The sequence below is a fragment of the Choloepus didactylus genome, chromosome 18 (assembly GCF_015220235.1).
Source record: "Choloepus didactylus isolate mChoDid1 chromosome 18, mChoDid1.pri, whole genome shotgun sequence".
NCBI lineage: Eukaryota > Metazoa > Chordata > Mammalia > Pilosa > Megalonychidae > Choloepus > Choloepus didactylus.
The window spans coordinates 57665918-57690015 of record NC_051324.1 but is presented as its reverse complement, the minus strand read 5'-3'; the positions used below and the strand labels follow the sequence as shown (position 1 = coordinate 57690015).

At 41.6% G+C, this 24098-nt stretch overlaps 1 protein-coding gene across 7 annotated transcripts in view; it reads right to left on the bottom strand.

Annotated features, from left to right (window-relative positions):
• MARCHF10 (membrane associated ring-CH-type finger 10) overlaps positions 1-24098 on the bottom strand; it is a 246934-nt gene that overhangs the window by 74397 nt on the left and 148439 nt on the right. For 2 of the 7 annotated variants that reach the window (XM_037809926.1, XM_037809927.1), the window contains exons 2-3: positions 17892-17997; positions 8839-8958 (exon numbers count right to left, since the gene is read on the bottom strand). In XM_037809926.1, the coding sequence (XP_037665854.1) occupies positions 8839-8958; positions 17892-17997 (226 nt within the window). Of the gene's footprint in view, positions 1-8838; positions 8959-13387; positions 13414-17891; positions 17998-21418; positions 21478-22632; positions 22753-22848; positions 23047-24098 lie in introns of those variants that run through there. The other 5 variants (XM_037809928.1, XM_037809929.1, XM_037809930.1 and 2 more) reach the window with 5 other exon arrangements.

The following is a 24098-nucleotide window of genomic DNA, read 5'->3' as shown; positions in this document are numbered from 1 at the left end:
TCTCATGTTGAACCATCCTTGCATGCCTGGAATGAACCCCACTGGGTCATGGTGTATGATTTTTTTAATGTGTCTTTGGATTTGATTTGCAAGTATTTTGTTGAGGATTTTTGCATCTATATTCATTAGGGAGATTGGCCTGTAGTTTTCCTTTTTTGTAGCATCTTTGCCTGGTTTGGGTATTAGATTGACGTTAGCTTCATAAAATGAGTTAGGTAGTGTTCCATTTTCTTCAATGTTTTGAAAGAGTTTAAGTAAGATTGGTGTCAGTTCTTTCTGGAAAGTTTGGTAGAATTCCCATGTGAAGCCATCTGGCCCTGGGCATTTATTTGTGGGAAGATTTTTGATGACTGATTGGATCTCTTTGCTTGTGGTGGGTTGGGTGAGGTCTTCTATTTCTTCTCTGGTCAGTCTAGGTTGTTCATATGTTTCCAGGAAATTGTCCATTTCCTCTACATTATCCAGTTTGTTGGCATACAGTTGTTCATAGTATCCTCTTATAATTTTTTTAATTTCTTCGGGATCTGCAGTTAGTCACCTTTTTCATTCATTATTTGTTTATATGGGTCTTCTCTCTTTTTGATTTTGTCAGTCTAGCTAGGGGCTTGTCAATCTTCTTGATCTTCTCAAAGAACCAACTTTTGGTGGTATTTATCCTCTCTACTGTTTTTTTGTTCTCTGTGTCATTTATTTCTGCTTTAATCCTTGTTATTTCTTTTCTTGTACTTGGTTTAGGATTGGTTTGCTGTTCATTTTCTAGCTTCTTTTGTTGATCCATTAGTTCTTTGATTTTGGCTCTTTCTTCCTTTTTAATATATGCGTTTAGTGCTATAAATTTCCCCCTCAGTACAGCTTTTGCTGCATCCCATAGGTTTTGGTATGTTGTGTTCTCATTTTCATTCATCTCTATATATTTAGCAATTTCTCTTGCTATTTCTTCTTTAACCCACTGATTGTTTAGCAGTGTGTTGTTTAACCTCCAGGTATTTGTGAATTTTCTAAGTCTCTGATGGTTATTGACTTCTAATTGTATTCCATTGTGGTCAGAGAATGTGCTTTGAATAATTTCAATCTTTTTAAATTTATTGAGGCTTGTTTTATGTCCCAGCATATGATCTATTCTGGAGAAAGTTCCATGAGCACTAGAGAATCCTGGTGATTTGGGATGTAATGTTCTACATATGTCTGTCAAATCTAATTCATTTATCAGATTGTTTAGGTTTTCAATTTCCTTATTGGTCTTCTGTCTGGTTGATCTATCTATAGGAGAGAGTGATGTGTTGAAGTCTCCCACAATTACTGTGGAAACATCAATTGCTTCCTTTAGTTTTGCCAGTGTTTGTCTCATGTATTTTGTGGCACCTTGATTGGGTGCATAAACATTTATGATTGTTATTTCTTCTTGTTGAATTGCCCCTTTTATTAGTATGTAGTGGCCTTCTTTGTCTCTCAAAACATCCCTGCATTTAAAGTCTATTTTATCTGAGATTAATATTGCTACACCTGCTTTCTTTTGGCTGTAGCTTGCATGAAATATTTTTTTCCATCCTTTCACTTTCAATTTCTTTGTGTCCCTGTGTCTAAGATGAGTCTCTTGTATGCAACATATTGATGGTTCATTTTTTTTATCCATTCTGCGAATCTATATCTTTTAATTGGGGAGTTTAATCCATTTACATTCAACGTTATAACCATGAAGGCATTTCTTGAATCAGCCATCTTCCTTGGGTTTATGTTTGTCATATATATTTTTCCCTCTCTCTATTAATATCCTTTAATGTACCCATACCGAATCTCTTTAGTACTGAACCTTTCTCCAAGTCTCTCTCTCCTTTCTTTGTTTCTCTGTCTGTAGGGCTCCCTTTAGTATCTCCAGTAGAGCAGGTCTCTTGTTAGCAAATTCTCTCAGCATTTGTTTGTCTGTGAAAAATTTAAGCTCCCCCTCAAATTTGAAGGAGAGCTTTTCTGGGTAAAGTATTCTTGGTTAGAAATTTTTCTCACTCAGAATTTTAAATATATCGTGCCACTGCCTTCTCGCCTCCATGGTGGCTGCTGAGTAGTCACTACTTAGTCTTATGCTGTTTCCTTTGTATGTGGCGAATTGCTTTTCTCTTGCTACTTTCAGAACTTGCTCCTTCTCTTCCGTGTTTGACAGTGTGATCAGAATATGTCTCGGAGTGGGTTTATTTGGATTTATTCTATTTGGGGTTCGCTGGGCATTTATGATTTGCGTATTTATGGTGTTTAGAAGATTTGGGAAGTTTTCCCCAACAATTTCTTTGAATACTCTTCCTAGACCTTTACCCTTTTCTTCCCCTTCTGGAACACCAATGAGTCTTATATTCGGACGTTTTATATTATCTATCATATCCCAGAGGTCCATTTCGATTTTTTTTTTATTTTTTCCCCCATTCTTTCTTTTGTGCTTTCATTTTCCATTCTGTCATCTGCCAGGTCACTGATTCGTTGTTCAACTTTCTCTAGTCTTATACTATGAGTGTCCAGAATCTTTTTAATTTGGTCAACGGTTTCTTTAATTTCCATAAGATCATCTATTTTTTTATTTAGTCTTGCAATGTCTTCTTTATGCTCTTCTAGGGTCTTCTTGATATTCTTTGTATCCCGTACTATGGTCTCATTGTTCATCTTTAGTTCTTTGATTAGTTGCTCTAGGTACTGTGTCTCTTCTGACTTTTGATTTGGGTGCTTGGGCTTGGGTTATCCATATCGTCTGGTTTTTTCATATGCTTTATAATTTTCTGTTGTTTTTGGCCTCTTGGCATTTGCTTAACTTGATAAGAGTTCTTTTAGGGTTTGTAGACCAATTGAAGTCCTTATCTCTAATTTAGCAGATCTACAGCTTCATGGAGTACAGTTTCTCTAACTAACCAGCAGGTGGCGTCCACAAGCCACCTGTTCGCCACAAGCCAGTTCTCCCCTGCTTTGCCTTTGTGGTGAGTAGGGGAGTGAGTCTTGTGGGGTCCAATTGGCGTACCAAGCTTGCGTGTGTAGCTGGTGTTGCCCCCCCTGTATATGGGGCGTGTGTCTGGGCAGTCAGGGAGGGGGGGTGGCTCTAACAATCAAATCTCCCTGGTGTTCCTGGAGTTTTACAGCTCCTGCAATAGTCTAATCCTTCAGTTCAGTCCTGTCACAGTTTGTCTTTGCCACTGACCCACAAGTCCTTGGTATTGGGGTATGGCTCCTGAGACTTGCTAGTGGGTCCGTCTTCCAGGCCGTGCACCCCCGGTCCTCTGTTGAGGGATGACTGTGCTATGTCACAGGTGAGTGCCATCCCCCCAGGGTGGTTCTGGGCTGCTGGGCTGTGTAGGGAGGCTCCCCGTCTGCTGAAATGATGGCTGAATGGGGCTTTGTTAATTCACACTGCTCCACCTTCCCTACTCTGGGACAACCAGCTGAGGGTTCAGGGAAGGCTAATGTCCACACCCAGTTTTGTGGTGTGTGCATGTTATTTGAAGCACTTCCGTCACACTGGGTTGTCTGAGGCAGCTCTGGGCTATGGGGCTGGCGATGGGCAGGAGTGTTTCCTGTCCACCAGGATGATGGCTGTGAGCGGACACCCCCCTTTTCTTGGGAAGTTATGGTGTTTAGTGAATTTTCTCAGCCACTGGATTATTGCCTTTTGTCTCAGAGCCCTCTTAGCTCTGCTCTTGTCTTGACCTGCCGAAATTGCAAGTCTTTGAGGCTTTCTGTATTGGGCTTCTTAGACTAATTGTTTTAGAAACAGAAAAAAAAAAGATAAAAAAAAAAAAAAAAGCCCTCCTCGCAGATCTAATGGGTTATTGAAATGCTAAGAGACAAAGCAGTTAGGGCCATTAAGGAAAGATCCAGGGGGCAGAGAAATCAGTTTTTCTTCGGGATTTGCATATGAGCCTCAGGGTCTGAGCTCTCCCCTTCCCCTTTCTATGTTCATCAGAACTCCAAAAATCCTCCACTTTTATTTTGGAGTTTTTCTTGCTGTTTTTTGCTATGCCTGTCTCCTCTCTGCTGGGCTGGCTGCTCTCAGATTCTCTGGTGTCTGGTCTCAGTCTATCCATGGTTGGAGTTTGGATCAATAGAATGAGTTTCCGATAAGAGCTGCTACTGCAGTTCTCCCTTCTCCTTCCCAGCACTGATGGCCCGTCTTCCCATGGGACTGAGCCTGGCAGGGAGGGGCGCAGGTCCCCTGGCCGCAACAACTTATAGATTTCGCTGATCTCAGCAGTTTGACATGTTCATGAGTGTTGTATGAAGTATGCCCAAAGTCAAATTGCTCTGTGGTGTCCAGTCCACGCAGTTCCTGGCTTTCTACCTACTTTCCTGGAGGAGTAACCTAAATGTGATTTTAATTAATTTTAATTTAAATAGCCACATGTGTCTAGTGGCCACTGTATTGGACAGAACAAATATAAGTCTTTGCTGTCCTAATATAAAGATGGACATTCTGACATTTTAAGCCACTGCAATTTACTTAGAGAGGTTTTGTGTTTTATTTTAACCTACAAAGTTTGTATGGATTATTATGGACAAATGATTAAAATGCTTTGTTGGGTAACAGCCTTCATATTTAAGCTTCATATTAAGCTTACCTTGCTAGTTGGGAGATTGAAGTGACCTCAGAGATCTTACATCAGACTGAGCCAGATCTGGGGCACAGCCAGCTGCTTCTTGGTATCAGCTTAACTGCCTACGCCTCCTTCCAATGTAATGTTGGGTCCTTGTGACCTGGAATCTAAATATTTAGCTGCATGGCTGCTGATGATGAAAGGACAAAAATCTGATTCCTATTACCAGAGCAAACAGTGCTCTTGAAAACCTGAGAGGTCTCTACCTCCTGATTTAAAAGCAGTGACAACAATCCCTCTGTTCTTGAGAGGTTTATGCATTTAAAAGTGTCCCTTCCAGCAAGGACATAGGATCTTGGAAGATGAGAAGAGCCCACGATGCCTCTTTTCCTAGAAGCTTGCTGTCCCCCAGGTCCAGGGCTAATAATTTTCATCTTCAGTCAGGAAATCAAGGCTCCCAACCCTTCTCTGGGAAGGTTTTAGAGGGGAAATATCCTGGTGGCCCTGTCAATCACAGTAGGCTCCTCCAGGTCAGCAGCTGTCCCAGCCACATGGGACGGGAGGACGCTGCTTGGCTGTTTAGTTGTTCATGTGCAGTTACTGTTTATTTTACTTCACTATTTTACATGTTAAATTCTAATCTGATTAAGCAATTCACAAGGTTGCATGTAACTTTGAAAAGGGTTTAAAATTAAGTCACTACATTAGGTTGGCTTTTAGAAATGTGACCTGGGACTGGGCTAACGTGAAAGAAGGTATTCTAGAAGCCTCCAAACATGCTCCTCCTTAATACCTGTTGGAGCATCATTTCCAAGCACAGTTGGACACCAAGGCAATCTAAAATGTAATCCAGTGTTAGTAGGTCACTTTAGAGTGTTACTTGTTCCCATAATGATCCCATGAGGTAAGCATAATAATAAGTATCTCCTTTATGAGAAATTGAAGTGCTAAGAAGTTAAGTGGTTTGCCTGAATTCACACTGCTAATGAGAGGCCGAGTGGGCCTTTGGTGGTAAGTGCTCTGTCTACTACAACAAGCCACTAACTTAAATATTTTAGGAGGTGCCACTTAAAGAACATCTTGATGCAGGCTTGACAGTTATTGCTTTATCTTGGATTTAGATTAAACAGAGTCTCTGCATAACGATTAGTGCCACCAGTCATAATGAGGAGGTTGTGCTGCCATGGGGTGGCCACTGTGTTAACTGTGCATTTGGGGATCTGACCACCCCTAGGCAGGTGTTTGAAAAGATACCTTGACACTGGATCTGTTACTTGATGGCAAATGCCTTTCTTGTTCCACTCCCATTGTGACGATTTGAGTCTGGGTTAAGGAATGAACAAAGGTCAGAATTTGGTGGGGCATGCTTCACAGTGACCGTACAGTGGACAATTTTCCATGGGATTAAAGCAATAAAGCACTTTCCTACTGCCTACTCAGAGAATGAACACACATCAGGGCAAAACATTACTTAGCGTTTTCTGCCATAGTAACCTCTAGAAAGAAATTATTCAGAGAGTTTTCACCTAGGAAGGAAAAGGTTTGCTTGTGTTTACACTGGCTGGCTGAGCAGTATCTTTCTCCTGCCCCTTTCTGATTGACAGAATCTTTTGCTCCTCTAGTGCCTGTGTGACATTCAATACACTGAGCTCTGGAAATGAGATCCAAATCAGCCTGTCCTGGGTCCTCCTTTAGGAGATGCCAGCATTCTTATTCCTAGCCTCCTTTGGGAGACTAGCTCCAGGACCTCTCTGGCTTTGAGGACCCTATGGAAAGAGGTTTGATTAGTTCTGCAGGTTTGAGATATAGCAGAGCAATCCTAGACTCTGAAGGGTTAAGAACAACCAGATTTCGGTAGAAATTTGGGTAGAGGTCCAAACCTGGGAAGGGAATCTCCAAACCAACCCATGATCCTGGGGGTTGAAGATTTCCTGGATCTGGCTGGAGTCTCATAAGAGATCGCTGGCTTCGTTCATACCAAACAAGAGTCACAGAACTGAGCCAGGAGCGGATCAGCATTGTGAGCACAGCAAGTCAGGCGGCTGTGGGGAGTGACAGGCTCCAGGACAATTCCCTCACCCTGCTCTTCCTGGGCTTTTGTATGCAGAGGCAAACCCTCCAGTATTCCCCAAAGAACACCTATAATGCAGAGAACAAAACAGAGGAGAATTTCACTGTGGAAAATGCTGATTTTGTCACTCTTCTTGATAGAGAAGACACAGCCTTTGAAGTCACTTTTACAATCAAGGCCTAAGCCCCTGGGATATCATTATCTGGAAAAGTTGAGATTATGTAAGTAATGTTGTTTTGGGTCCTCTGACACCCTGAGCTACAGCGACATACATAGCACAGACATGGAAAATCCTGTCCTTGTACCTTACAGTAGAAATTTGACAGTTGTATGCATTTTGCCACATATTTTTACCTTTAGTTTTTTTGCATATGCAAATAATAAAATTGAGAGCTGAAAAATAAGATCCACATGTAATTATAGAAGCTTTTTTCATAATTACTTTTATATGTTCAATTAAGTCCTCTTTTGGAGGTGGTATGAGTATATTTTGCAATGATCTAAAGAATAAATAATTTTGATAGCACGAAGAAGAAAACAACAGGTATCTGTCATCAGTTTTTCCTCCAAACAAAGTTTGTGGAAAGGAGCATAAACCTCAAGTCCTAGAATATCCCAAATGCAGAAGCATTACCATACAAAAATGGCTGTGACTTTGTACGTGAGTCTGCATGAAAATGGAAGAACCCAGCTGCCCATTTGTTTAGCAATTCTAATCTAGGAAGATTGCTACATGCTACTGTTTGACTTAAATTATATTACATTTTTTAATCTGTCCTTGATTTGTTTCTAATTCTTGTGCAAAAATGTAAGAATTTATCTTAATGTTAAAAATGTGTTGTTCTAGCTAAACTAGATTTAATTTTTGGATTAATCTCACTCCCTAAGTTTAATCAGCAGCAGGCATTATATTTAGTCCTTGACTAACAGGAAAAGGATCCAGACGACGCCTTCTTCGCGGTGCTGCCGACATTGTGAGATAGCCTCTTTCACCTTCAGACTCTAGGTGGAATATTTTATCGTGTGATTTGATTTTCCTTAATAGGGAGGATATATCTCTCCCAGGGATACAGCTACATTCATAAACATCAATCACTGATGTTTCTAGGGTGTACTTTGAACATTAAATAACCGCAGCGTGAACAACCTAGAGTAAAGAAGAAATCCCAACAAGAACTTGATTTATTTCAGGCATCCAGGATCCATCTCAGGGATCCCTGCAACTGATAAGCAAGAGAGAGTCCATCCTCTAGAGTATAGTTCAGGCATAAAATATTAAATAAGAATTCATAAAAAGCATATTACTCATCTTAAATCAATTCAGCATGCCAACAACCAATGTTGAATGCAGTTTGTGGTATTTAGCTCTTACATAGGATAAGTAAAATTCTTACGCAGATAAGATCTTCAACATGAGATATGATCATATAGCTCAGCAGTTCAGAACACCATCTCTGGGGTCAGACTGCCTGGAATGGAATCCCTACACTACCACATACTGACTGAAATCTTAGGTGAAGCTTCTTAACTTCTCTAAGGCTCTGTTTCCTCATCTGTAAAATGAGGCAAATGTATATAGATTTATGACAGTTAAATAAGCCTATATATATAAAGTGCTTAGCACAGTACCTGGATCATTGTAAGCATGCAAATAATGGTAACTTATAATTACAATCATATTACTACTACCTCGCTAATATTATATAGCTCTCATTATTTATCATCCTAGACAAAAATATTTAAACTGCCAGTTATTAAATGATGAACGTATGAATTGCATTCTATCTCTCTCCTTCCTTTGAAATAAAAACCAAATCCAGCAATGCAATGGGTTAGACCATAAGCCACTAATATGATGCTGTGCTTTAGAAGGCCCAGTGGCTCTGACTCTTGAAATCCAAGAGTTACAGCATTTCTGATCCAGATAGTGGCCTGGAGACCATCTAAATCCGGCCCACTATCTACAGGTAAGCAGGTAAGAAGAACGAGGCCCAACAAACGTGCCGGGGGAAGGCCATACAGCTGGGGAGCAGCAGGGGCTGTGCCCAAGATGACTTGTCCCTGGGATCCTGCCTCTGTCCCTCCCTGCCCTCAACTGTAGGATTCATCAACATCTCTGTTTGGGGTCAGCTTTTCTTTAAGTAGGGAACACACACACACACACACACACAGTGGCAGGACAATGTCCCCCAAAGTTCTAAGTACCTGTTTGGAAGATGACCCGCTTGAAAATCGGGATCTCTCCAAATTTGTCTCTGGCACCCCAAATTGATCTCGTTTCTTATCAGTCGAGTCTTTTCTCTGTTCCTGTCGTCTCAGACAAGCCTGGAGAACAAGAATGTTTCTTTGTCTTAGGTCTATGGATAGCTTTGGTAACTTGATGCTTAATTCCAATTGTGAGGCATATGGAATAAACGTACATCTCCAACTGTACCTCAAACACCCATCACCCAGTACAATAAAGACACTCACCCAGGTATCATTAACTCCCCTTCACTCTTCCCTGTCCCCAAAATGCAGGTCAAAAATATTAGTCATTGCTTTAATAAATTTGAATGATAAACATACTCAGAGGCATTTTGTCCATTTTTTACTGAACAATTGCATTCTCAAGGAAGGTAATGCACAATAGACCTTATTAACTTCTCATTCCAGTGTCATCCCCTTCATAGCTCCTCCATCTAACCCACCTCGACTATGCCCTACACCCTGGGATTACACCCTAATTACAGGATAAAAATGTTCACACCTCAGAGCTTTAGCACAAACTGTTCCTTCCACTTGCAATGACTGTCACCAGATGTTGTCTTGGTATTAAGAACCAGCTCATGTGGCATCTCTAAATTTTAGTTTACCCTGCCTCACTACTCCTTCCCAGATAGAATTAATTGCTCCTTTTTACATAGTTTACGTAATACAGTTTTCCCTATTTTATTTAGTTATTTGCTTTCTGAGTCTGTTTATCCTGCTGGTCAATGGGGACCTTGAGGGTAAGGACCACCAGCAGCTAGTATTTTGTTAGTTGAATTGCATTTTTGTGTTGCAGGAAAATATCAACTCCCAAACACAAATATATTACCAAAAAATAATTTTTTCATTTCTTTTGACAAAAGTAAAATTAAATTATTTATGTACCCAGCTATTTCTCCTCCAGTATTAGAATTGAACAAACCCAAGAATATCATGCACTATAGTGATTTCAGTTGATATTTTAAACACCCTAAAACAGTAACACTTCTTGGAGCATTGCTATACTTGTAGATCCAGCGACTGAAATTCACCTTTGCCTCGACAGAGCTGAATTCTCCACTGTAACAGTGAAGAAATGCAGTGTAAAAACCAACAGCAATGTTTCTAAGCTAGGGCTGACATCTCTCCCTTCCTGGCGCTGACTTAAGAAAGGAAAGATTCTTTTGGCATTTTTTTCCCTCTGCTAGATAAAGCAACCCTATCCTTTATGTAGGACTTGCCAGAAATTCACACCAGAGGGAAAGTCTAACTTTATGCTACAAGGTTAAGAATAGAAATGACCTTTACCACTTGGAATTGGGAACAGAGAGTCCCCCACACTGCGCTTCACAGCTGAGATGCAGGTGGAGCGCTGGTCCTGGAAGTGACTTTGCAGCAGCCAGATGGTCACCTGCAGCTAGTGCTGCCTCGAAGAAGACTCCTGCATTCCCAAGAAAAAGGTGAGCCCCACCTCTATTGGAAAGGGAGAGTACTCCGACATGGTGGGTTTTTTTTCCTGTCTCATGGTTAATCTTCAAAAACTAAGACATATTGATAGTAATCCATTTTAATAAATACTGGACAATGTTTCTTATTATAAGTTAAACAAAAATAAATAAAGATAAATAAAATAAACCAAAGTAAACCTAAAGGGTGTCAGCTAGAGAGCTTAAGGAAATTCAATTATGTGCCTCTTTTTTCCTATTCCTTTTACGAGGACTTCAATTGGTACTTCTGTTTGGGAGAAGCCCCGGCGTGGTAAGTTTTTTTGGAAAGCAGCAGATGTCTGTATTATCCTAACCTACTGGTATTGAAGGCAGAAGGAGAAAATGCTGAGGGGTTGAAAGTGGAGGAGCCAGTGCTAGCAAATGCATGCAGAACCCAAGCAGATTTTGTGGGATGAACAGAATTCTTGTGGGCTGAGTGATTTTTGAAAATCCTCTCCAAGAATGCATGCAACTTAAATATTTCTTTACCAAAAGGGGAGGAGAACAGATTGCTTTGCAACATTAAAAAATGTGTTTTTCCCTCTGGTTCCTTTTTTTCCTCCTCTCATAGAAGAGCAGGAGAATAGAACAGTGGGAAGGTCGGTACTTACAAATTCTTATCTTGGTACAACAAAGCAATCTCTCTGTGAAAACCAAACATTAATCCTCTCAAAGTTATAGTTTTGCAGAGGAGAAGGAACACTAGGACAGAGCCAAGTTCAAACTTCTAGTCCTAGAAACAGCAAGAGCATTGTTAGATTACCTTCCAGGGGATAGTTTTCTTTTTATTGTAAATATGAATGCTTTTTTTGTGGCTGCTGATGAAGATGATGTTTGTACTTTGGGGATTCTGAAGTGACAGGGGCAGAGGAGGGTGAAATCTATGGCAAGGAGATGAGGAATGGATTCGTAATTATTAATAGCCAGTGGCTACCTTTACCCTGAACTTTAAAAATATGCCCCTTTGAACTTCCCATGTCAGGATTTAGAATGCTATAAATAAGCTTCTATTCTTCTGACAAAACTGGCTTAGGGCAGTCTTGAAATTGAAGGCTTCAGGTAACTTCTTATTCCTCCTCCCAGGGAGAATCAGAGCCTCCTCCTTCACTTCTCCTGAGATGTGACTTCCCCCCAGCCAGTTCCCAGCCTGTCCCTCTGACGACAGCACTCGCAGACTTCCGTGCAGAAGATACCACTGTAGGAGAAAATGCAGAAAGTGCATATATGCCTGTGGGGGATGACGTGGGTTCCATGACTCACTGTAACTGAATACTGATAAACATGACAAAACCCAGCTCTGCCACTTTCTAGCATCGTGATCTTTGGGCAAGCAGACTAATTTCATTGATTCTCACTTCCCTCGTCTGTAGGAGAGAGATGTCCCTATGCTGCAGAACTGTTTGGAGGAGACTGTGAGGTACCACCGGTTATCTGCTTAGCAGAGGGACTGGCCCAAGGTCAGTGTTCAACAAATGGTGCATCATCATCATCATCATCATCATCATCATCATCAGGTTTTAAGCTGTTTCCAATCCCATTTCCTGGTTTATATTTTTAAAACGGGTATTGGCAAAACACACATAACATAAAATTTACCATTTAAACTATTTTTAAGTGTATGATTCAGTGGCACTGATTACACTCGCAATGTTGTGCAACCATTGCCATTAATTTCCAAACTTTTTCATCACCCCAAACAAAAACTCTATACTCATTAAGCAATAACTCCCCATTCCCACCTGTCCCAGCCTCTGGTAACCTCTAATTTACTTTCTGTGTCTATAAATTTGCTTATTTTAGGTATTTCATATAAGTGGAATCATATAATACTCGTCCTTTTGTGTCTGGCTTATTTCATTTGGCATAATGTTTTCAAGGTTCATCCATGTTGTAATATGTATCTGAGCTTCTTTTTATGGCTGAATAGTATTCCATTCTATGTTTATACCACATTTTATTTATCCACTCATTTGTTGATGGACACTTGGGTTACTTCCACCTTTTGGCTACTGTGGATAATGCTGCTAAGAACATTGCGTACAAGAATCTGTTCAAGTCCATGCTTTCAATCTTTTGGCCATAAACCTAGGAGTGTAATTGAGGGTCATATGGTAGTTCTATGTTTAACTTTCTGAGGAACTGCCAGACTGTTTTCCACAGCAGCTGCACCATTTTACATTCCTACCAACAATGTCCAAGGGTTCCAGTTTCTCTGCATCTTCACCAACAGTTCTATTTTATTTTATTTTATTTCATTTATTTTATTTTATTTTATTTTTTATTTTATTATATTATTGTTATTAAAGCCATTCAAGTAGGTGTGAAGTATCTCATTGTAGCTACCAGGTTTACTTTTATTCCTAAAATCAGCTTTTATAAAAAATATGGCATTCTGATCTTGGTCATGGAAGAAGAAAGAACCTTTCTGTCTAGACCTGAGGTTCATCCTCGTGTCTCTGCCCCACAGGCAGAGATCTAGTTCCTAACCGTCCGTTCGCACAGCTAGTCAACTGGAGAGATCTTAGGGTCACATTGCAAACCACCTTTACTTTGGCAATACACCCCTCTGAATCCAGTTATGCTCAAAGTTTCTTTTCTTTTATTATCAGTCCCCTCCTTCCAGTTAGCCCAGCTCCCAGTGTCTCACCTGGGGGGTCACTGTCCTCATCTTAGGAAGCCATGTGCCACAAGAACACTTCCTAGCCTCATAGTCCTGGTATAAAAAACACCATAACTCCCACCTAACTTAACATCTCAATCAATGCCAGCCTCTGTCAAGTTTATCATTACTTGAAATGTGCCCCCATTTTGAGGAGTGGGAGTTGTCACTGCCTTCATTTGGTTCTTTTGTTGTTACTGTTGTTTTAATGATATCCATAACCCAGAGTCTGGGGTATTAATTATCACTGGTAAAATTATTAAAGTTCATTAGTTCTAAGAGGCTAAGAAATCAAAGGTGTAAAAAGAGTTTGACATGATCTTCCCCTTGAACTAGTTTATTTTCCTGCATTAGCTGTGTAGAATCAAGCAACACATACCTCAAAGTTGAGCAGGGAAGAGCATCTTCTCCCTGACTCCTATGGGAAAAGAAGCTGAATTATTTCCATCCCCTCCCCTTCCTGCTGGACAGCCCCCAAGCCCTGCCACCTGGTATAAAGTCATGTATCACGTCCTTGGACAAGTTTACATGGTCACTTTTAGTTGTTTGACCTGCACTTGAAAGAATCAGGATGAATAAATGACATGAAATGAAATGAAACCAATTTGAACACATTTGATAGATTATGGAAAATCATTCTGAAATGCCAAGGGTAATCTTTCACTCCAGCTTTCTAGTGGACATTAATGGCTAAATTCTGCCTCAAGTTACATAAACACATCGGACTGAAAAAAGAAAAAGAAAAAAGAAAGCTAAAGCGATGCAGCAAGAACACCCTTGAAGAAATGGAGCCAAATTCTGAGATGGCATATAATTATACACTAGTTACCAGATTCTGAAATAGCATGTAATATGCCAAATAGATGTTTATTTCCTCTTGTTTTCTCTAAAGTGTCCCACCCAACCACTGAAAGGAGTAGCATCAAAATAACTCAGGGTGCGTTTAACCCTCCTTTCCTGCTGCTAGTACACAGACCTGTAAAGGCACTGCTAATTTAGTGCATACCAACCCTATAGCATTTTAGGAACAGTTTATATAGAAGGTTCCTAAGGATCTCAAATTTGAGCCAGTTCATTTAGTCAAGTCAAGCACAGGAAGGAAAATGTGGAAAATGTACATGATTTGGGAGTCATATCAAATTATTAGGTCTTACACCATTTGTACACCCTGAAATAGGGACTCCCTAGTGTCCTAAGCAGGTCACTGCACCCTAAGTAAAAGCTTCCATGAGAAGTGGCTAAGCCCATCAAAGACCCAGGATTTCAATATCCACCCAAAGCAAAGTCTACCTTAGTAAATACACACAGGCCATATGCGGGCCAAGCCATTGTGGGGTCACTGAAGTCAAGCAATTGATTCTTAAACCGCTACTTTAGATCCTTTCTGGATCAAGGCAAGTGGCAGATTAATAAATAATACAGCAGACTAATAAATAATACACCACTGTTCCCTTCAAAGTAGTTACTGTGCGTTGTTACTTATTTACTTCAACAATACATGGAACATCTTAAACGCATTCATATTTATTTTTCGCAGACCTTGCACTGTGTGGTTTTGAAAATGCTCAATGAGAGTGGATTTGACTGTTAGGAATAGTAACAAGTCAGCTGGATCTAACTCTAATAAACAGAATTGGTGATCAAGTTAGGTAACACTGGCTTCCATCAATGACAAGGCATTTCAATCGACAAAGAGAAGTAAGATACAACCCATGCCCTTAAGAAGCTGTGGTCTAGTTTGAGAGGAAGTCATACAAAATACAATTTCAATACAAGTTCATAAGCTCTGTGAAAGAGGTATAAAAAGGATGCTATGGTATCAGGGTGATGGAAAGGTTCTTAAACTGGATGGTTGCACATTCTGGTAAATTTATTAAAAGGCATTAAATTGTACACCTAAAATAGGTGAGTTGTATGGTATGTAAATTTTACCTCAATAAAGATTTTTTTTTTAAATGGTGCCATGATTGTGCAGAGTTCCTTTAGTACTAAATATAAAGTATGTTTCTCTCCATTCTTGTCAAGAGAGTACAATGAAGCTGGAGAAAGATTAGAGAGGTAGTTAAGGTTTGGGTTGATTTTGCTAAGTTTTTAGTTCCTGGACCTGCCTTTAACTGAGGGTAAACAGCTGAATAGTTTCATGCATCTGAAAGGCATATTCAATTTTACATTTTAGATAGATTTTTAAAAAGGAGTCTGAAAAAACAAGCCTGGAGGCAAGGAGACCAGTTATAAGGATATTATAATAGTCCTAGAGATAAATTATGGGGGTTGGAACTAGGATGGTGGCAATAGTATAAAAAAAAAGGCACTAATTCATGAACTCTTAGGTTAACTTGGCAGGACTTGATAAGTCAGAGGATGTGGGCGATGAGGGAGAGGAAGGGGCCAGGGAAAGCTTCCCACCGGAAAGGGAATATAGAGGACGGGTGGGAGAGGGATGGCTGTGTGGAGCGCAACCATGAGTATGTTGAATTTGAAGTGTCTATGAGACATCCCATTGGAAATGTCCAATAAGCAGGTATGTATATGATTCTGACACTTTGGGGAGAAACAGGATTACAAAGTTATTAGCATGTAAGTGGTGGTCAAAATCACAGGAGGAAACCTACAACTTCTCTAAAAAAGTCAAACAAACCATAGGAGGGGATGAAATGAGTATGGAAGATCTTGTCAATAAGAAGAAAATTGGACTGAGGATGGATTCCTGGGAAATTAACATTAGAGGGGCAGAGAGAAGAAGAGGCTATGGAAAAGAAAGTGGAATGGAGTGTGAGAGAAACACAAGGAAAATCAGGAGAGTATAATGTCAAAAAGCCAAAGGAGTAATGCTTCCAGAAGAAAGGAATAAATAATAGTGTCAAATGGAGACAAAGCTTCAGAAAACAAAGGCTAAAAAGTTATCCACTGAATTTGGCTACTGACCTTAGAGAGGACAGTTTCAGGGGATGGTGGAGGTGACAGGCAGGTTAGGCAATGGATGGGAGGGGAGGAAGCAGAGATAGAAATGTGACCAACTGGTTGGGACCTCTGGGATGAGACTGGAAGGAGCCAGGGCTGTGGCTAGAGAAGAACACACAGACTACCGAAAGCACTGTTCTTTCTTTTTGAAGATGGGAGAGACCTGAGCATATTTGTAGACTGGGCCGATAATAAGAAAGGAGATTTCAAAGACATAGATGAGAAATCTACAGATGAAGAAAGGCTGGAGAGCAGAAAGGCCCAGACCGAGATCTCAGGCTGGCCACAGCAGTTGAGGGTCACTGCATCCTCTGCGACTTGAGGACTAGATGGGTGTGTAGCCTGGAAGGGAAGGAGAGAAAGCTGAGTCAGAGCCCCCAATGGCCTTGGGTTCTTCCTTTCGGTTATATGTGTATAAAACAGGAGGGGAAATTTTTTGTTGAAAGTATGGGGGTTGGAGTTTTGAAAAGAATGATTTAAAATGGTGAAGATAACAGAGTTGCTGCTGGACAAATAAACATGTTGAAGTGTGCCATCCTTCCTTCCTGTCTTTCCCTTATACCCCATTCTATCTCCATGTATCAGCAAAATGTCTATTCTGTGTCTGCTTCCTGGGGTAGGCCACTTCTCACCACCTCCACTCCTACCACTCTGGTCCAACTCACCATAACTTGTCTCCTAAACGTCTATCATAGTTTCCTTACTAATTTTTTGCTGCTTCTCTTGCCCCTTCTAATCCTTTCCTCACACAGAAATCAGACTGACCTTTAAAAAAAATGTAAATGAATGGTTGAATAAATGAAAGGTCAACATTGAAAAGTCCAACTGAGATTAGAAAATAAGACTGCAGTGGCTCCAAGACACACAGTTGCATGACTTAATTCTTTAGTAGAGAACATAAAATGATCAGACTGATTTTCTTATGTGCCTGCTCGGGTGACAATTTCAAACAAGTATAACCAAACATGAGCTGGGTGGTAGAGGTATCTTTGTGAAAACTAGATGGATTCCAAGGATGACCAGTTCAGATGTTTACACTCTTGTTTTGCCGACATTTCTTTGATTTTATAGTCCCCTTATATGTGGATTGGCAAAATGCAGGAGGAAATTGCTGACTCCATTTCCAGACCCAAAGCTAAGCTGTACTAATACAGGTGAAATCAGGTTACTGAGATAGGTCTGGTTTCCTTGGTGACCCAGGAGATTTGGTTATATTTGAAATTGCTAAGGAGGAGAAAAACCTGATAACAGCAGTTTCATGTTTCCCTTAGGTAGGGAGCGAGTCCCAATCTTCAACTGAGGCTGAGGCTGTGCCTCCTGGATTGGCAGAGGGTTGGCCTCTGGCAAGATGGATGAGTGACACTGTCTAACTGATCCCAGAATCCCAAGTTTGGTAAGTTTGTCCTATGCCAGCTCTGGGTAATTGCATCATGGCTCCTCAGGCTCCCCGTCTATTTTGTTTTTTGCATGTAAACACTGTAACTAGGGTGATGAATAGTTAGCTTATTGTAGAATGTGCTAACCACCTTTCTTTAGGCGGGACAGGGAGACAGCAGAAGGGCATGTTATTTTATAAACAGTAGGGTGATCCAGTTTAACTCCTTACATTCTCTTCTCCTGAGAGGTGGCTCGTCAGATTTAAGCCTATAATGTCACTTAACCAAGCCCTGTGCTAAATACTTTTAAAATGTTCTCTCATGTCATATTCAGCACAGTTATAAGGTGAATACTGTTATTAATCCCATTTAATGGATGGGAAAACTGAGACTCTGAGAAGTGAAGTGGCTTTCTCATGGTTACTCTTGGTGGGTTTGGGATTTTAGGAAACTATTGCTGGTTATTGGATACTGATTCTGTATTCTGAATTCTCTTACACTACAATAAAGAGAAGGTGGAAGATAATCCTTGGTTTCTGCAATTACCTGATATTCAGAATCCACCTTATGCTGCATGTCCCGCAGAAATTGAGCATCACTGACGAACTTCTGCCTGTCCTTTGCTTCATGCAACATGATTCTTAATCCCCACCTGCATATGAAAAATAAACAAATGTCTTGAGATATAATCCTTTGCTGCTTTGCCATCTTTGGATTTATAAGTACTAATCTAATTTCCATTGTTTGAAAGGAACAGGTGCTCCTTTCAGACTGAAGGGACATCTCGTCTTGGTGTTCCAGGCATAAATAATGCAGCCACACGCCATCAGCTGGCTTCAGTGATCCTGTCCCGGTTATTCAGGGGAAGTTAGACTAACAGATACCTGATTCCGAAGCAGTTCTACAGCCTGATGAAAAAGAAAACCTGAGAACCTAGTTATATTAACAGTGACCCAAGTTAAACACTCTTGATTTATTAAATTCATTTATTCACCAATTATTGCACCCCTATTCCAGTCAAGCATTATGCCAGGTACTGGGGTACAGGAGTCACAAGACAGATATGGCCCCTGTCCTTGTGTTGCTTACAATCTATGGTGGAAGACTGATATTGAACAAATGAACCCTGACTGTTGTAAGTGGTACGGGGGAGGTGTATGGGACCTTTTGAAAGAGTTTTATTACGGAGTGGCATAACCTAGACCGGAGGGATGAGGCAAGATTTTCCTTAGGAAGGAAAATGACACTGAGTTTGATAAGGAGTGAGCTGGTTAAGATGGAACAGAGAGGGCCTGGAAGGCAGAAGCAATGGCTTCAGGGCAGGGGGGAGCAGATAAGGAGCAGGAGGGCCAATGTGGTCAGAGCAGAGAGAGGGGAGAACGCCATCAGAAGGGCAGGGAGGTGGAGAGGGACCAGCTCCTAGGATCTTGAAGGTTGTGATTCAAAGAGCCATGTGAGGCCACTGAAAGTTTCCATCCTGGGGAGTAAATGATTAGACTTGCATTTTTAAAAAGTCCCTCGAGTTGTAGCATGGGGAATGGATGGGGGGGGGGGGGGATGGAAGCAGGAAGACCATGGGAATGTATTATAGTCATCTAGTTACGAGGAGATGGTGGCCAGCCTTGGGTAGCAACAGTGGAGAAATGAAGAAGATAATGACCAAAGCTACTATTCACTGAGCTTCTGGCAGTGCCAGGTGCTGTTCCAAGCATTTACACATATTATCTCATTTAATTTTCACAACAACTCTATGAGGCTGTGATTATCTGTTTTACAGATGAGGAAACTGAGGCACAAAGGGATTAAGCAACTTGCCTAAGGTTACAGAGCTAATGAGTGGAAGAGTTGGGATTTGAACCCAGAGATTCTCATCCCACTGACTGCACTTTTAATCATGATGGATCTGAAGGATGATCAGGAGAGGGAAGCGTTCATGGAGATGCCCAGGTTACCGGCTCCAGTAGCTAGCTGGTCGGAGCAAACGCTCCCTTCAGGAAACACAGAAGGAGGAGTAGGGTTACGAGAAAATAAGATGGAGTTTGAAGTGTCTGGGGCACAGCAAATGGAGATGTCAAGTAGGCAGTTAGACGCAGGCTCTGGAGCTTATTAGAGAGGTGAAGCTTTGGGCGTCACCGGCATTTTGGTAACAACTGAAATTAAAGGCGTCGAGGACGTGGGGAGAATGGGCATTGAAAAAAGAAGAGGACCTCACCCAGGACAAAACTCTGAGGAACGCTAAAATGTAACTCTCTAAGGAATAGTTAGTTGAGGAGAAACCCTGCAAAGAAACCTGAAAAGGAAGAGCCAGAGAGGCAGGAAGCAAACCAGGTGGGTGCAGTTTCATAAATGCAGAGGAGAGAGTGTTTCAAGAAGGAGGCTATTAATAACCTCGGTGAGAGCATTTAGTGGAGCTACGGGGCTGAAGACAGATTGCAGTGGGTTGTGTAAAGGGGAGGTGACGAAGTAGACACGATGCTTTCAAGAGGTTTGGCTCTGACTGACGTAACCTAAATTTATGACCAAAAATTTTAAGTTCACAAAATTATAAAATGGCGCTGTTAAAAGGGTCTGCTAAACCTCACCTATAAAGTCATTAAAGATCCCACAATATTCCTAATTACTTCTTAGAGATCTTTCATTCCTTTCTACACAGACAGTATTTTTTAAATGACTTAAAAAAAAAAATGACTACTGTGTGACAGGTTCTGCTCTAGGCTCCCGGGAACAGTAGGGATAAAACAGGCAATATCCTTACCCTCAAGGCTATACATTCTGGGGCTTTTCTTCTCTCCTCTAGTTTACTCAGTTTGTGTAGGTACTAGCCCTAAGCACGGCGGATCTCTCGTGGATGGAAGTGCAAACAGAACCAGACTGCCCCTGGGACGAAAAGCGATCGCTTACTGTCACCGAGTGTCTGGTGTGGTAGACGCTGGCGATAATCATCCGCTCAAAACCTCGCGAGATTTATCGCTAGCCCCGAGCAATATGGAAATAAGCTGTTCTCTTGTATTTTCTTTTCTCAAGTACAGAAAGTTGGTCTTTGAGAGTCGGAATCTAAAATTACAATCCAATAGGTAGTTCCACATACTATAGGCAAAACCTAAATTTTCTCTCTGAGCATTTTAATTAATAGTAACAATGGGACTATATTTTAAAAGATCACTTTTAACTTTTCATGTGAATTTGTACCTGCATAGAGTGAAGTTGTTCCCACCCTTTCCAGAAAACGGTGGTGTTAAGACAGGCAGAAAGATGAACCCCTCCTGCTACTGTTGGAAACAGAAGGCTGTCTGAATATAATCAGGCAGAGAACATGAGGATTTATAACGAAAATATGTTAAAGTTCGCTAAAGGGGCACATCCCAGAGTCCAGTTTGATAATATATTTTGGTCACGAAGTTAACACAGAAAAGCCAGTTAATCTATCATGGATTTAGTGCAGTGTTATTTTAAGGAGGCTTCTAAGTCAGGAGGCATGAAATAACTTTGTCCAAATAGGTAGGAAATAATAGTATTTGACTTGCTAGGTTACCTCTGACTTCACAATCACCTACCAAATAAAGGACTTTACAATTGCCTACAAAAGTCTCTTTTCCCTCCCATAAACTCTCCGTAACTTTGTATTTTACTACAAAATAGACATTTAAAAGCATTGTGGTGCCACATATAATTTCTTATTTAAATACATCAATACTTTTGTGAGATTAAACGAATACAGCAGGCACCCAGGAAACATTACAGATGGTCAAGGAGTTGATAGATCACTACAGTCTGGGCAAATATTGTCCATATCTCTGAAGTGTCACTTGAGCTTCATATTGCACTGAAACACTGAAAAACTGACTGGGATGGACAAGAAACAGAAAACAGTATGTAAATAAATCCACAAGAGAAAATGCTTCATTTGTGGATCTCAGCTTTGTGGGCCTACTCAACCAGATGGTCATTTGAAGCCAAAATTTTTTCCTCAGCAAATACAGACAGTGGAGGGGAAGGGGCAGAGAACGATAATAAAAAGTAGGCTAGGCACACATTTCTAAAATAGCATTCCGTATTCTCTTTCTGTTGCTCACCATTGAACTGCTTCTCAATTTAAAATCCACTCATGGTCATGAACAATTCTGTTTTAAGTCTTCGGTGATAATGTATTATGCCAAATTGTGCTTCAGGAATCAAAAGTAAGAAGACATATTAAATAGGGAGAGGGAGGAGGAAAGGAAAAGGGAGTAGGAGGTATGTGGGGAAGGGAGAAGAGGTCCTGCTTGGCTGAAAGCAAGAACAAATTATTCTTCTTGGCCTCAAAATCCTAAATATCTGTGAAATTTCAATGATGAATATTCTAAGAACTTTGTGACATACACATGCCTCTCTAGTGTAAATTTCCAATGAATTTAAACCTTATTTCCCTGACTAAGGAGAACAGAATCTGATTGCAGAATATATTTCTTTCAGTTCTCTAAAATATCATATATATATGCAATCCTTTTCTAAGGCACATTGGTCAACAATGAGCTCTTTTTAATAACCAGTTATTTTATTGTTTTCTATCTATATTCTCATGTTAGAAATATCATTAAAGTGAATATTTTAACGGCTCAGCAATAAACGAAAATGTAAATTTAAATTCCTCTTTAGGCTGAAGTTTCCTTTAAAATAAAATCTAAATGGCTATATTAATACCGGACAATCAGATTTATGTATTTCCCCTTTTCCACAATTGGGTGCTTGGAAGAAGGATTTCGGGGGACCTTATTCAATTTTTCTCGCAATTAATTTGTAATGACAAAGATGACAGGATTTTAAAAAAATTCTTAGCTTATAAAAACGTCTTGAGTAGAAGCAATAAAGTCTAGTGATTTGGGCTCAATTTTCCTAACATTCCCTGACCCCCTGCAGTAGCTACTGAGGAATTGGAGGAGTTTGAGATCCTTGAGCTATTTGACTCTTCCAGGGAATTTGGTTTAGAGTATCAGGGTGGCAGAGGGGGCGGCTTGTAAGAATAGCGTTATGGCGGTGTCTCTGTATTTTATTGTGAAACTACGAAAGAGATGGCCGGTTACACATTGACCATGAAGCCAGAAGGGAGAGACTCAATGGGTAACTGTGAAACTTTTGGGGGGAAACGTCACCGGCTTGACAAGCAATTTGGTGCCATTATTAATAACGATAGCAACAGTTTCACACTCAGAAGCCCTTGGGATAGTGGTCAGTATATGCCTTTCCTGGACTTGAAGACCAGTGGGGTCCCTGGGGAAGTTCTGTGGGTGTGGGGCGGCGACCCCAATACCTGTCCCTCGGAGGCAGGAAAAACTGCCTCGGTGGTCAGCCGGCGGAAGGAAGCGGCTGGGCCTTCAGGTTTCAGGCCTTGTTTCCCTCTAGAATCTTCTAAGTAGAAATGTAAGGTTGTTCCCCGACCTCCTACCCCCTCCTCGGAGAAGGAACAGGGGCGGACTCCTGGCCGGCGAGACGGAGCCGGGTCCTCGCGGCAGAGGTGGCGGGTTACCTGGCGGATCTGTCCTTTCTTCCCCTGTGAGAGGCTAAAGGGGCCGAGGGGCGGGGCAGGCGGGCTGGTCCAGGGCAGAGGAGCCGCTCATCGATCGCGCAGGGGCCGTCCCTGTGCGCCTCTTCCTCCTCCTCTCACTTCTTCCCTCCCTCCACCGGCCCCTCTTCCTCCCCCTCCCGCGAGGCAGCTTTCCGCGGCGGCGGCCGGGCTTTCTAGGGGCGGTGGCGGTGGGGGCGGCTGTGGGCGTCCTCGCGTTCCCTTGGCAACCAGACCTCCTCCCTCCTCGCGCGGGAGCTCAGAGCCGCCGGCCGGGAGCGCTGGGCATGGGGGTGGGGTGCGGGGAGGCTGCGGCCGCGGGCGCGCGGCAGGGCGGTCCAGAGCCCGGACGCGGGCGCCCTGCCGGTTGCCGAGGGAACGAGCCGGGATGCAGTCGGGAAGGCACAGCGGCGATGGCGGCTGGCAGGGAGGAGATGCTATAGGAGGAGGCGGTTTGGCATTGTCCTTTTGATGTCCATGCCAAGACCCGGATATCGAGGCCTTCGGCTCCTTTCTTGAATCCGCACCGTCACTGATAAAGAATAAGATTAGAAAACGAGAAGGAAAAATATTTTTAATAGAATAAAATAATATTAACAGGAATACATGGAAAGAGGGGAAAAATTGCAGCCCTGGAGTTTGAGCCCTGCAGGGCATCTCAGAAATGTTCTAGTCCAACCTAGAAAGGAGGAAATAAATGAGTGATTGAAAGCCTAGACCAAAGCCTAGACCAGAATCAGGTTTCCTGGTTAACAGTCGTCTTCACTGCCTTTGGCAAAGAAGGAGGTTCTTAGAGGTTTAGACCAGTGTCCACAGTCTTGGAAGTTCCCACAGAACTTCTACTAGCTATGCCCTCTCCCTGTCATCTTTATTTTTGTCTGTGGTTTCATATGCAAAGGTGACTCTTCTATTCATTTTGCATATTTGGGTACTCAACTTGCCAACTGATGCCAAGTTTGGGCATTTTTGGTTGGGTAGAGAGTAAGGGAAAAGAAGAATAGAAATTCTTGAACCTTTCATCAGCAGCCAGAATCCTTAGTATGTCTATGGTTTGAGTGTCCTCTCTGCCACCCCCCCTACATCCAATCAGTGGCCACATCCTCTGCACCCTTCTTTCTGTTCTTACCACCACAACGCTAGTTTGGACTCCTAACCACTTAATGGCCTCCTAACCAATGCCCTTGTCCTCCACATTCTACCCTGACCATTTCCCC